Source organism: Anolis carolinensis, chromosome 3 (genome assembly GCF_035594765.1).
Source record: "Anolis carolinensis isolate JA03-04 chromosome 3, rAnoCar3.1.pri, whole genome shotgun sequence".
In the NCBI taxonomy this organism is placed as follows: Eukaryota; Metazoa; Chordata; class Lepidosauria; order Squamata; family Dactyloidae; genus Anolis; species Anolis carolinensis.
Genome location: NC_085843.1, coordinates 126,303,253 through 126,317,727, shown reverse-complemented (window position 1 = coordinate 126,317,727; position 14,475 = coordinate 126,303,253). Strand labels below are relative to the sequence as shown.

The 14,475-nt window shown below is 39.8% G+C and overlaps 1 protein-coding gene across 2 annotated transcripts in view; it reads left to right on the top strand.

Moving 5' to 3' along the window:
• The window catches only part of ubac2 (UBA domain containing 2), a 114,195-nt gene that overhangs the window by 86,045 nt on the left and 13,675 nt on the right, over positions 1–14,475 (top strand). The window contains exon 8 of one of the 2 annotated variants that reach the window (XM_062975482.1): positions 11,016–12,137. The exons of the other annotated variant lie outside the window; for it this stretch is intronic. Coding sequence (XP_062831552.1) covers positions 11,016–11,066 — 51 coding nt within the window. The 3' untranslated portion in view covers positions 11,067–12,137. Of the gene's footprint in view, positions 1–11,015; positions 12,138–14,475 lie in introns of those variants that run through there. 2 annotated transcript variants of the gene reach the window in all.

The window sequence follows — 14,475 nt, the reverse complement described above, 5'->3', positions numbered from 1 at the left end:
TGACGGATTTGTTAAAATCGCTGCAAATAAGGTATAGATGGGAAAAATTTGAAGGATTAATGGCAACATATAAAGAGGAAAAGATTTGGATAACCACGGAAGAAGATGCGAAGGAATTCTATAGAACACTGAAGAGAGATATGGTCCCTAGTAAACAATCCCCGCAAACAGAGTTGGGGAAATACCCCACTTCATCCAAAAAGAGAAGATTCTTTTCTCCGAGAAGTGAGGAATCAGCAGTAACGCAGTTGGATCTGGCCACGGACCAAGACAATGAAGACGTGGAGGCAGAGAGGGCCCAGGAAGATGCCGCAGACAACCCCGATGATGAATAAAGTTAGTCTTTCTTGTTTCTCTAACAATGTGAACGGGCTGAACTCTCCCAGTAAACGGAAGAGGTTATTTAACAAATTACGGAAAGGGAAATTTAGTGTCATAGCCCTGCAGGAGACGCATATTGACCAAAATCATATTAATTATCTGGAAAACACAAATTTAGGGAAGGTATTTGTTTCGGCGGATGTACAAAAAAAAAGAGGGGTAGCGTTATATATAGATTACAATATTAAAGCAGAAGAGCGGTTCAAGGACAGAGAGGGCAGAGTAATCGCAGTCAGGTTGGATACAGGGGGGGAGAAAACCCTCCTTGTTAATATTTATGCCCCCAACGGTCCGAAATCAAAATTCATTAATAAACTAAAAGATAACATTAATAAAACAGAGTTTGACCATTTAATAATATTTGGTGATTTTAATGGGGTAGTGGACAAGACGCTGGATAAAACCTTCAAGGCCAAGAACAGTAAAGTTACCAGCTCCCTACCAAAAAATTTTATGGCGTTGATGGATGAGTACGATCTGGTAGACTCATGGAGAGAATTTAATCCGGATTTAAAAGACTACACGTACTACTCTAGCAGACACCAGGCGTGGTCTAGAATAGACATGATCTGGTGCTCTAGATCAGTCTTGGTTATGATAAACAAAATTCAAATTACGGCCCGAGACATATCAGACCATTGTCCTCTAACTTTAGAAATTAACAGGAGGTTAACGATAAGGAAGTGGAGATTAGATGGTAATCTGATAAAGCAAGAAGAGGATATAATAAAAATCAAGGCCATGACTAAGGAATATTTTAAATTCAATAATACCCAGGAGATGAAACCGCAAATAGTTTGGGATGCGTACAAAGCGGTGGCGAGAGGTTTCCTGATTAAACTAAATGCGGAAAAGAGGAAACAGAAGGAAGCATACTGGAATAAGTTAACGAAAGACATAGAGACCAAAGAAAAAGAATTAAAAGCCAACCCCAAAAACTCAAAAATTAAGAGAAGTTTAGATCTGCTAGTAAGACAGAAAAATAGCAGGGAGCTAGACAATTTAGCAAGACAGATGAGATGGATTAAACAGAACAATTTTGAAAATGCAAATAAACCGGGTAAGTGGCTAGCAAGGCTAGTGAGGAAAAAGAAACAAAGCCAGCTGATTACCAAAATTAGAGCACAAGATAGGGTTATACTGTCAGATGAACAAATCAGAGAAGAGTTTAAATTATTTTATGGGAAATTATATACTAAGGACCCGATAGATGTGGAGAAAATATCGGAATACCTAGGGAACCAAAAGCTTGACAAAATCACAGACGAACAAAGATTTTACCTGAATAAAGACATTACAGAAACAGAAATAATTGAGGTTATTAGGAAAATGGATAATAATAAAGCACCAGGGCCGGATGGCTTCACATCAGGATTTTACAAGCTACAACTAGAAGAAGTAATTCAATCACTGAAAGAAATAATGAATCTAGCACTCCACAATAAGATTATCCCTGATTCTTGGAAGGAAGCCACAATTATAATGATCCCAAAAGAGGGATCAGCCCAAGCGGACGTGAAAAATTTTAGGCCCATTTCTTTATTGAACAATGACTATAAAATTTTTGCGAAAATCATGGCTAATAGATTAAAAGATTTCCTAGAAGGATGGGTGGGAGAAGAACAAACTGGTTTCCTTCCTGGAAGGAATATAAAGGACAATGTTAGGGTCATTATTGATTCAATCGAATACTATGAACAAAACAGCCAGAAAGAGGTGGGCCTACTCTCTCTGGATGCGGAGAAGGCTTTCGACAATCTTAATTGGGATTTTTTTAAATCGGTAATTCGGGAATTAGATATGGGATTCTATTTCCAAAATGGAATTGAAAGCATCTATAATGATCAATGGGCTAAAATCCAAATTAACGGGCAAGATACGGGGAGAATCGCAATTAGCAAGGGCACTAGACAGGGCTGCCCCCTGTCACCCCTAATTTTTATCATGGCTTTGGAGATTTTGCTGAGAGCTATTAAAAAGGATGATAAACTTCAAGGGATTAGGATCGATAGACAGAATTACAAATATCGGGCCTTTGCGGACGACCTGATTTGTATTGTTGATAGCCCGAAACAAAACATTAAAAACTGGCTTAAGAAATTAGAGGATTTTGGGGCAGTGGCGGGCTTTAGATTAAACAAAAACAAAACGGTGATTCTTACGAAAAACATGTCAAAGGAAAATCAAGAAGTGTTGAGAACCATCTCAGGTCTGGAAACACCATCAAAGATCAAATATCTGGGAATCTGGCTCTCCGCTAAGAACAATCAATTATTGAATTTAAACTATATAACAAAATGGAAGGAAATCAAGCAAGACCTAGGGAATTGGGCAAATTTGAAGATATCGCTGATGGGTAGAATCGCAATTATAAAAATGAATGTGCTTCCCAAATTAATATATTTGTTTCAAAACATTCCGATTATTAGACAGGCAACAATTTTTAAGGGCTGGCAAAAGGAGATTTCAAAATTCATTTGGGGGAAAAAAAAAGCCGAGAATAAAGTATTCGACTATGATTTTACCAAAACTGCAAGGGGGCTTTGGACTTCCAGATTTTAAATTATACCATGAAGCATGTGCGCTCCACTGGGTAAAAGAGTGGATCAAATTAGAGAAAAATAAAATCCTGACTCTGGAAGGACACGACCTGAGAAGGGGCTGGCACAGTTACCTATGGTATGATAAAACAAAAATCGAAAAAAAATTTGGTAATCATTTTATAAGATCTACATTATTTAGGACCTGGGATAAATATAAAAACCGTTTTCACACTAAAACCCCTCTCTGGCTTTCCCCGGTAGAAGCAAACCATAGAAGGCTACTGGGATGGACCAGTTGGCCCACCTACAAAGAAATCCTAAGCATTATACCTAATGCTAAAGATAATCCCCAATTGAGAGATCTAACAGAGATTCAATCATCACACAAAAATGTCTCATGGTACCAATTTTTGCAAATTAAAGAGGCATTCAAAGCAGATAGGGTGACTGGTTTTGACCTCGACCCGAATTTTTGGGATAAATTTCTCCAAATAGACAAGAAGAATGTCTCAATACTATATAAGAAATTATTATCGTGGGCCACTGAAACAGAAGAAATAACCAGCTCAATGATCCAATGGGCTCAGAATATAGGCAGACCAATACAGCAGCATGAATGGGAATCAATTTGGAGAAGGAAATTGAAATTTACATATTCAATTGATATGAAAGAAAACTGGTTAAAAGTTATCCATAAGTGGTATTTGACTCCAAAAAAGCTAGGCTTTATGTATAAAAATGTCAACAATAAGTGTTGGAAATGCAAAGATCAAATAGGCTCCTACCATCACATGTGGTGGAGCTGTAGAAAACTACAAAAATATTGGGCAAATATATTAGAGGAATGTAATAAAATTTTAAAAACCAGCTTTGTATATAAACCTGAGCTTCTCCTGTTAGGGCTCTATGACTCCCATACCAAAATCGATTATAATACAGACAAATTGTTTACCCTCTTTATTACGGCAGCCAGAATGGTGCTAGCAAAAGAATGGAAATCCGACAAGGCCCCTACCAAAGAACTGTGGATAGACAAAGTGTTGGACATAAAGGATATGGACTACCTAACTTTTATGATCAGAAGAAGCAATGGGAAGGCAACGAAGGCAACAGACTGGTCCTGTTTCGAGGATTACTTGAAGTTAAGAAAATGTTTATGAAGTATTATAAAGGAAACAATGAAGAAGCCAACGGGAAGTCAACGCCCCCCCAATCCCTCCTCCCCCGCACCCCCCTGTATGGTTCCCTGCATGCCTCCACCCATTCTCTACCCCCCCCCCCCAATTTCACCACCCAACCCCCCTAACCCCTTACCCTTTCCCGCCCAACCTCCCCTACCCTATCCGATTTACTACATTTGGAAATATTTTGCAATAAAAATTATTATTAAGAACATGATGTTTTGGTGCTTAATTTGTAAAATCATAACCTAATTTAATGTTTAATAGGCTTTTCCTTAATCCCTCCTTATTATCCAAGATATTTGCTTGTCCAAGGTTCTGCCGGCCCGTTTAGCTTGGATAAGTGAGACTCTACTGTAATGTATTGGAGAAGAAATGGTTAGAAGCGCAGATATGTACTATATGTACTGCAATTGTGATACACAACGGAGTTGGCCCTATCTTAGTTGCCTTTTACTGCGTATAACGAAATAATGACAGTAACACTTTTAAGTTTCCCTGTTGCAGAATGTTTAGTCATTTGCTGGGTATTGTCTCATACTTGTAGTCATCTGTAATCTCTCAATATTGCTGCACTAGCACAGTGTTTGATTGTCTTAATGAAATAAGACACACAGGAGAGTGGGTGGGTGGATAGCATTCGCCAGCCAGAGCCACATCTTCTTGAATAGCTCACACTTTGCGAGGGAAGTATGGATTTCTAATGGCTCCATCTTTATTAACCCCAGAGCAGCTTCCGGAATAAAGAAACTTATTTGAAATGTTGTGAGGGTAATGGTTTCTGCAATGTTTGGTACAGTGTGGTGAAACAACCTTCTTGTTTCCCCTTACAAATCCATTTCCCAGACCTTCTTTACTCCATTGCCCAATGTTTTCCTTACCACTGACAAGCCTGACTGTTGTAAGCGTTCTTTTCATTAGAAAACTATATTGCAGTAAAGGCACTCAAGAAGAAAGTGAGCAGCTTAGCTAGCTACTGCAAATTGAGGCATATTTATGAAACTTTGATAAGGACCTTGGAATAAATTTTTGATGTGTTATTTTCCCTGTCAGTTCCCCCTAGCTGCATGGTTTCATTTTTGGTTAGCAGTATATCTGCTTGCTGGCTGTAAAATTTGTGCCTTAAGTGAGGTTGGGAAAAATATTTCACTGTAATATTTTATGTATAGAAAAATGAAAACCTAAGGAAAGTGTACCTGATCTGAAAGTATATGGCGTTGCCTTCAAGATGTTTCTGAATTGCAGTTCCCCATGACCAGTCAAGATCATCTACAAGGGCTTTATAGTTTTTCTTGAACAGGACATAAATACTGATATTATTGGGGCCCAGCATTTGAAATCTGGTCTTTTCTTTCATTGTGTATTTGACTTTAATTCACTTTGCCCCACGTCACTAAAAATACTGCCTTATTTTATGATGAAGTCTACCACAGATTCTCAAATCTCCATTTTAAAGTTTTTAAGATCAAGTTCAGGCAAAAATGGGCATGATCAAAAACAAAGATGGCAAGGACCTAACAGAAGCTGAAGAGATCAAGAAAAGGTGGCGAAAAGATACAGAAGATCTGTATAGGAAGGATAATAATATAGAGGATAGCTTTGACGGTGTGGTGAGTGAATTAGAACCAGACATCCTGAGTAGTGAGGTTGAATGGACCTTAAGAAGCATTGCTAATAACAAAGCAGCAGGAGATGACGGAATCCCAGCTGAGTTGTTTAAAATCTTGAAAGATGATGCTGTCAAGGAGATGCATGTCCTCATTTCTACAACAAGCCAAATTCTTCAAATGCAATTATTACAGGGACAGAAAGTGAGGTGAAATCTTTTTTACAGGGGCACAGACAGCGAAACAACAGCACAGGAGGGTTAACCCTTCCCTATGCTATTGAAAGCTAAAAAATATGTATATTTGACTGGAGTTACACTTTAAAATGTACCTGTTCCAACTTACAAACAAATTCAAATGAAAAACAAACCTAAATAACCTATCTTATTCGTAACTTGGTCCGTAACTGCTTGTAGGTGATTTTAAGCAGTTAGCTGTCTCAAATGCACTCAAATGCTATTGGTGACTCAATGCTGGAATCCTATCAGAAAGCATTTTCCCCTAAAGGAAAAAATTATATTTTTCCCCACAGTCTTATGGTTTATGACTATCTATTGACTCAGTGAAACAGCAATCACAGCTATTCTACAGGTTTGGTATAAATATAAGCAGAGATCCGCCCCTGCCCCAACAATATTAACCACCTCACTGCAGGAACCTTTTTTTAAAAAAATTAAAGAATGGGTTTAAATTGGAGGTGATTGCTTTATCATCATAAAGTAATCACCTCCAATTTTAACCCATTCTTTTTTTTAAAAAAAAGGAAAGAACAAGACAACTAAATGTTAAATCCAGAGAGATCCTCTTTTAAGCAGGCAACAATCTTAATTGGCTTGTTTATTTTGAAATTTAAGCATAGATTTAATCAAGATAAGAGAAATGCAGGTATAGAGGGTAGGAAAATGAGTTTTATTTATTTAGTTGTGTAGGCAATGACCATGTGATTTTTAAAAAATGTATAAATGGCTGTTTAAATTATAGACAGAAGATTAAGAGGTGGGCCAAACGTTTTGGGGGTAATATTCATATTACTTTACTTACTTATTTAGGCGAACCCTCGTAGGTCGAGGATGATGGTCCTCCGTTTGTGGGGTCTTGGAGGTGTGTCCATAGGTGGCTGAAGAGACCTATTCTTGACCCACACATTCTCCCACAGTTAGGACATTGGTTTCCAGGTGGAAGGTGGTCCCGGTTAGGGTTGGCTCGATGCTCCTTCCTCTTGGCACGTTTCTCCCTTTCGCCCTCCATTCGTGCCTCTTCGAACTCCGCAGAACTGCTGTTCACAGCTAACCTCCAGTTAGAACGCTCAAGGGCCAGGGCTTCCCAGTTCTCAGTGTCTATGCCACAGTTTTTAAGGTTGGCTTTAAGCCCATCTTTAAATCGCTTTTCCTGCCCACCAACATTCCGTTTGCCATTCTTGAGTTCGGAGTAGAGTAGCTGCTTTGGGAGACGGTGATCGGGCATTCAGCCAGTCCAGCGGAGTTGATGGCGTAGGAACATCGCTTCAATGCTGGTGGTCTTTGCTTCTTCCAGCACACTGACATTTGTCTGCCTGTCTTCCCAAGAGATTTGCAGGATTTTTCTGAGGCAACGCTGATGAAAACGCTTCAGGAGTTGAGTGTGATGTCTGTAGACCGTCCACGTTTCGCAGGCATAGAGCAGGGTTGGGAAGACAATGGCTTTATAAACGAGCACCTTGGTATCTCTACGGATGTCCCGATCATCAAACACTCTCTGCTTCATTCAGAAAAATGCTGCACTCGCAGAGCTCAGGTGGTGTTGTATTTTGGTGTTGATGTTGACTTTTGTGGAGAGGTGGCTGCCAAGGTAGCGGAAATGGTCAACATTTTCTAATGTTACACCATTAAGCTGTATTCCTGGCATTGCAGAGGGATTAGCTGGTGCCTGTTGGAAGAGCACTTTGGTTTTCTTGATGTTCAATGAGAGGCCGAGCTTCTCGTATGCTTTTGCAAAGGTGTTTAGAGTGGCTTGTAGGACTTCTTCTGAATGTGCACAGACTACATTGTCATCGGCATATTGGAGTTCTATAATAGATGTTGTGGTGACCTTGGTTTTGGCTTTCAGTCTGCTGAGGTTAAATAGCTTGCCATCAGTCCGGTTTCCACTTCGCTGGGAAGCTTCCCATCAACCAGGTGAAGTATCATAGCGATGAAGATGGAAAATAAGGTAGGGGCAATAACACATCCCTGCTTGATACCTGATTCCACCTTAAATGGGTCACTTTGGGAGCCGCTGCTGTCCAAGACTGTTGCCATCATGTCATCATGGAGGAGCCGCAGGAAGTTCACAAATTTGTCAGGGCACCCAATTTTTTGTCCTGCAATGATGTAAAATTTACCTTGTCCAGCCACAAAATCTGCATAGGATAATATGTAGATGGTATCTAACTGCAAATAAGCTGCCAAAAACTGCCCAGAATGTTTCAAACCAATGCAGGAAGGCTCCTTTATTCTTATGTGGTGTCCTTGCAGAAAGGCGTATTGACTAAAATGTATATGTCAACTCAACAAAAAATTAAAGGCAGGTTTTGTAATGATACAAGAAACATTTCTCTTGGATATTATGGATAAAACATTGAGCACTAAATATGGATCAGTTCTTTGTCATGACAAGGTTCTCCCCCCCACCCCTTGTGGGAACCCCTTCTGCCATCTCATTCAGAGAAGTTGAGAAAAAGTTTGGAGCTGGATGAAGCAAAGGAAGAAGAAACTGCCACTGCTGAAGAGGAGGCATAGGAGTAATTCGAGTACTCTGCTTTGTTATTATTGCTGTCTCCATGACTTTGAATCCCGAGAGGAACCATTACTGCCACCACCTTTGTGCCCACCCCCAGAACTGGCCTGGGGCTTCTGAAATGATGCAAGGCAGAGCAGCCTGGGACTCCTCACCACTTCCTCCCTTTGTCTGACCACTGTCCCTACCCCATCTCCTTCATGTATCTCCTCCATTCTGTCAATCCTGCCCTTTATTATGCCGATCATGAAACAATTCTGGAAGACGAGTGTGCTCTCTGTGATGTACCTACTCACTTGTCTGCACTCTCTCTAGAGATCTCCTGTACAGTACTGTATTTTATGTATATGCAAATACAAGTACTCCAAAATCCAAAAATCTTCTGATCCCAAGCATTTCAGATAAGGAAGATTCAAGCTGTGTGAGTTAATGAAGACATAAAGGACAGAATTTATTAAGCACAAACTTCTCCTTTTGTTTTACTGTTGATGCTCTTTTTATCTTACCTCCTTCCTTCTCAACTACTTTTTACTTCCATCCAGAAATCTCTTTTCTTCAATTATTTCTAAGCAGTTTCCCCTCATGATCAGGGGAATAATTTAGCCAGTGTTTGAAGTACATTTTTCTTTCTGTTTGGCTAAAAGGAGCCGCTCAGCTGAACTTTTTTTTTACTTACGATACCATAGCTGAACATGTCAGTGATAAAATCTAGGATTGTCTCAATACTAAACCACTTGTTAGTTTCTTTTCTGTTACTTACATATATTGCAGTACATGTTCAGTTTGAAAGATGTTTCACAATGATCACTTGATTTACTAATAAGGAGACATTCATGTAGTATGTTTTTAAAAAACTGTTAAAAGAATTTAACATTTATTATTTGTGAAATTTTGTACTAAGCCTTCAAGGTAACATATATCAGTGTAGCCCAAAGCTTAGGAGCTTTTTTATCATGTCAGAAGCGACTTGAGAACATACCGCAAGTTGCTTCTGGTGTGAGAGAATTGTCCGTCTACAGAGACGTTGCCCAGGGGATGCCCGGATGTATTACTATCCTGCTATTACTATTACTGTCCCTGCAAGCTAGAGCTGACAAATGGAAGCTCACACCATCTCGCAGATTCGAGTCGCCAACCTTCAGGTGAGTAACCCAACCTTCAAATCAGCAGTTCAGCCAGTACAAAGGTTTAATCCATTGCACCACCACACCTCCAGCTCAGGAGCTGAATTTAAATGGCTTGTCACACACTACCTATATTCATGGCCCAAAAAGTCTTCTAACAGTCACTCAAGGTTTTAACCCTCTAATTTGATTTATTCGGTATAATTTTCAGGCCATTTTCCTTGAAAACCACACAATAAGTGCACTGAAATCCCATCCCTGTCCCCCCAATTTGCATTTCTGTTTTCATCAGAGACCATTTCAAAATGATCACTGGAAGTGACAGGACCTAATTTCCATTTGCCATGTTGAGATGGACTCTTGATCTATTATTGTGACAATATCTGAATATCTGATTTACAGTGAAATACTGGGATTGTTTGTAAGTTCTTGGTCAGATAAGAATGTAAAAGTGGTCTCACGATACTGGACAAATTCTGCTCTTCAGCTAGTTTGTTGTTGTTGTTGTTGTTGTTGTTGTTGTTGTTGGAAGCCCTCTTGCATGTATCATCACAAGCTGAAGCAGAACTGAGAAATTTTACTTTGCAGAGATGTAAATGTAAAATATGAAAATAATTTTGATAATGATCACTGTGAAAAATTATGGATTAGCAGATTGACTGTAGCGTGAGCTTTATGATTTTTTGTTACTGTTAACTGTCTTCGAGTCAACTTTGATTTATGGCGACCCAGTGAATGACCCTGGCATCAACATACCTCTTCATGTCTTGCAAGTTCAGAGCTGTGGCATCCTTGACTGAGTCTATACACCTTCCACTTTTCCTACTGCCAAGCATTCATTTTCTTTCTAGTGAGTCATATCTTTTCCTGATATGTCCAAGATACAACAGTCTCAGTTTAGTCATCTTGGCTTCTAGAAAATGGCTTCTAGAGCAAAAAAAATCTATTTGCATATGAACCATTTATTTGTCTTTTTAGCAGGTTAGGTTATCCATTAAACAACCCCCCAGCACCAAATTTCTATGTTGATTTTTTTTTCTATTAGCATTTTCACTGTACAGCTTTCACATCCATACATAGAAATTGTAAATATCATGATACTGATTTTAGTATTCAGTAATATATCTTGGCACTTAAGAATCTCCTCTGGTTCCTTCATTGTTGCCTTTTCTAAATCCTAGTTATCTCTTGATTTCTTAACTAGTTCATGCTATTAAAGGTAAAGGTAAAGGTTTTCCCCTGACATTAAGTCTAGTCGAGTCCGACTCTGGGGGTTGGTGCTCATCTCCATTTCTAAGCCGATGAGCCGGCATTGTCCATAGATGCTTCCAAGGTCATGTGGTTGGCATGACTGCACGGAGTGCTGTTACCTTCCCACCAAAGAGGTACCTATTGATCTACTCACATTTGTATGTTTTCTGCTAGGTTGGCAGAAACGGGCTAACAGCGGGAACTCACCTCACTCCCTGGATTTGAACCACCGACCTTTCGGTGAACAAGTTCAGCAACTCAGTGGTTTAATCCGTTACGCCATCGGGGGCTATTACAAAACCTAAATCATTTCCAGGACCATAAAGAAAAGATTAACACAACTAAGAACAGTGTTTTTGCAGTGTGCCATCTGAAGCAGGTGCACCCAGAAGTATGTTTCACTTTGTTGAAAAGGTCGTATTACCAGAATGCATGTGAAATTGAGGCGTTAACATATTGTGTGCTGAAAGAGAGGAGCATCCTTCTTTCATTATTACACACAGCATTTTATATACAGATAATGACAGGAACAGATTTTGTTCATTTTTACTAATGACTTTACTCACCTACGAAAGCAGACAATAGTTTTTGAAATGAGATAGGACATTAACGTCCTCAACAAACCTACTCCTTCTCATCAGTAACATTGAAGTATTCTTGGAATTCAAGCTTGCCATCTGTATATTGTTCACTCCAAAGCTAAATTTCTATCATTTGATGGAGAAGTTGGTAACAGGCCTTAGGCATTCCCAAATTATTGGAGATAAATTGTTTTTTCCAGATTGTGACATATGCCACATGTTGTGGGAGAGCACATTTGAATATTTGGAAACTAGTAAAGAACATTATGTAAATAAAGCTTATGGCATTGGGAAGATGGATCCTTCGCTTGGTCATACAGGGAATGCTGTTGTCTGAAAACAAACAGTATAGTTTAGGATGATTGCTATTTCTGTTTCTACTGTAAGACCCCTGAAATTCCCTTTTATTATATCAGTGTGAAATATCAATGTAATGCTTTACTGATGCCGGCGTGATGTTAATGTTTTGTTCTGTTGTGACATGTGTTGTAATTATATGTATGTGATCTTAAATTGTGGGATAGTTTTAAAAAACAAACACAGACACACACACAAAATTAGTTTTTCATCTTAACTTTCCTTTCTGTTAATTTGAAAATCATGATTTAAATGGATCTTTAAGTGACGGTGATTCACTGAACTCAGTTTGATGAATTCTTATTTGCCACAGCTTGTTGTAGAAAGTGCCTTCAAAAATAAATCTTTTAAAAACATATTTCTTGCAAGAAACTATTTTTTTCTTGTTCTTCCAAACTTTCCTAACATAAGAAGCATATAGATTAAAGAAAGGTGGAACAATCCAAGTAGACAAAAATAGATTCCTTTAAAGTGGGAACCCTGGGAAATGAGACCTAAAGTCTCAGCAGGAAGGAAATCAGATTCCTATAGAAACAGGAAAGGAGTAGGGTTTTTTTTCACAAATCTGAGGAGAAATCTAGCCTGCCTCTGTGACCCATATACACACAACACATGGGGGATATAATTAAAACTAAATTCTCAAAGATATCAGATATTTGTCAAAGTCCTTATTAATGTAAGACAGTAGTCCCTAATGAAAGGCAATAAATAGGTGATTCAGTGTTAAAATAGCAGGAAATTCTAGAGTAAGAATACAGTAGAATATGCCTAAAGCTGCATCACATTTTATATCTTGTGGAATGAAAAACAACCTTGCAACGGTTTTTTCTTTCGGGCTGTGTGTTGTTGTACAACAACCCTGTGATCCTGGCCATGAAAGCCTTCAACAACACATTAAAACCTTGCAACGAATGGGAAAATTAGAAAGAGATATTTTTCTTTCTTTAAAGCAGTGGTTCTCAAGCTTCCTAATGCCGCGACCCCTTAAAATGAGTTCCTCATGTTGTGATGACCCACAACCATAAAATTATTTTCGTTGCTGTACTTCATAACTGTCATTTTGCTGCTGTTATGATTTGTAATGTAAATATCTGATATGCAGGATGTATTTTTATTCACTGGACCAAATTTGGCATAAATTACTGATACGCTCAAATTTGAATTGGGGTTGGGGTTGGGGTGAGATTGATTTTGTTATTTGAGAGTTGTAGTTGCTGGGATTTATACTTACTTACTTAGGCGATCCCTCGCAGCTCGAGGACTATTGTCTTCCATCCTTGGTGCCTTGGGGGTGGGTTCTTAGGTGGCTGAAGAGACCTATTCTTGACCCGCATATTCTCCCGCAGTGAGGACATCGGTTTCCAGGTGGAAGGCGGTCCCGGTCGGGGTTAGCTTGACGCTCCTTCCTCTTGGCACATTTCTCCCTTAAGCCCTCCGTCCGTGCCTCTTCGAACTCTGCAGCACTGCTGGTTACAGCTGACCTCCAATTAGAGCGCTCAAGGGCCTGTGATGACTCATGGGCCATGTAGTCCTGTTCCTAACACTGTTGTGACAGATGAAGAGGAAAACTTCGGTTTCCCACCGTTTCAGCCAGAATTGGAGCTTTTTCAGCCAGAATTGGAGCCCTTGCACCTGCAGGAGATTTGCCTTCCAGAAGTCTGCCAAACAAGCCTTGAGCCGAAATCTCCCCCATTTTCTCGCCGCGATTATTATAAACAACAAAAAAGCGCTCAGGAGGCTTCTCGCAGGAGCGCTAGGATCGCTGCCAGGCATTCAGCTGATTAAGCCTGCTTCCCATGGGAAACTTTAGGGAGTCATGCATCTGGACACAGAGAATGGCTTTCGGTTCTGGTTCCCCAGAGAATTGTTCTTTGGCGGGGAAACGAGACCCTATTTAGGTGTTTTGCCCACGTAGGAACCTTGCGGAGTCAATTCGTCAGCTACGGGAGTAGGTTGTGTGTGGACTACGCTACTCCCGCTTCCAAGCCCTCGTTCCCGTTTCCAGCCTTGCTTTGCTTCCCAGGACCTTGTCTTGCTCCACGGATATTGCCTTGCTTCCCGGACCTCGCCACGAATTTACCACGGATCCTGTTCTTGCTCCTCGTTTCTTGTTGCCTTGAATTAAGCCTAGTGTTCCAAGAATCAAGTTTACTTCCCAGCCTTGCTTAAGTTTCGTGGACTAAAGGACCTTGTCATCTCCCCTCACCTTGCTTGGCAAGTGAGTGTTTCGGTTATTGGATTACAACTTTGGACCTTAATATTTCATATTGGACATTGTTTCTTTGGACTAATTTTGACCTTTCCTGAAAGGTCTACTTCTGGACTATTTTCTACGCTTGTTTTTATTAACTTTATATACTCTTACAATAAAGATATTAGATAGATTCTGGCCTCTGTGTATGGTTATTGGTGCTCTGCAGCCTGGATCTTGACAGGGCCAGGGCTTCCCAGTTCTCAGTGTCTATGCCACAGTTTTTAAGGTTGGCTTTGAGCCCATCTTTAAATCTCTTTTCCTGCCCACCAACATTCCGTTTCCCATTCTTGAGTTCGGAGTAGAGTAACTGCTTTGGGAGACGGTGATCGGGCATTTGGCGTAGGAGCATCACTTCAATGCTGGTGGTCTTTGCTTCTTCCAGCACGCTGACATTTGTCCGCCTGTCTTCCCAAGAGATTTGCAGGATTTTCCTGAGGCAACA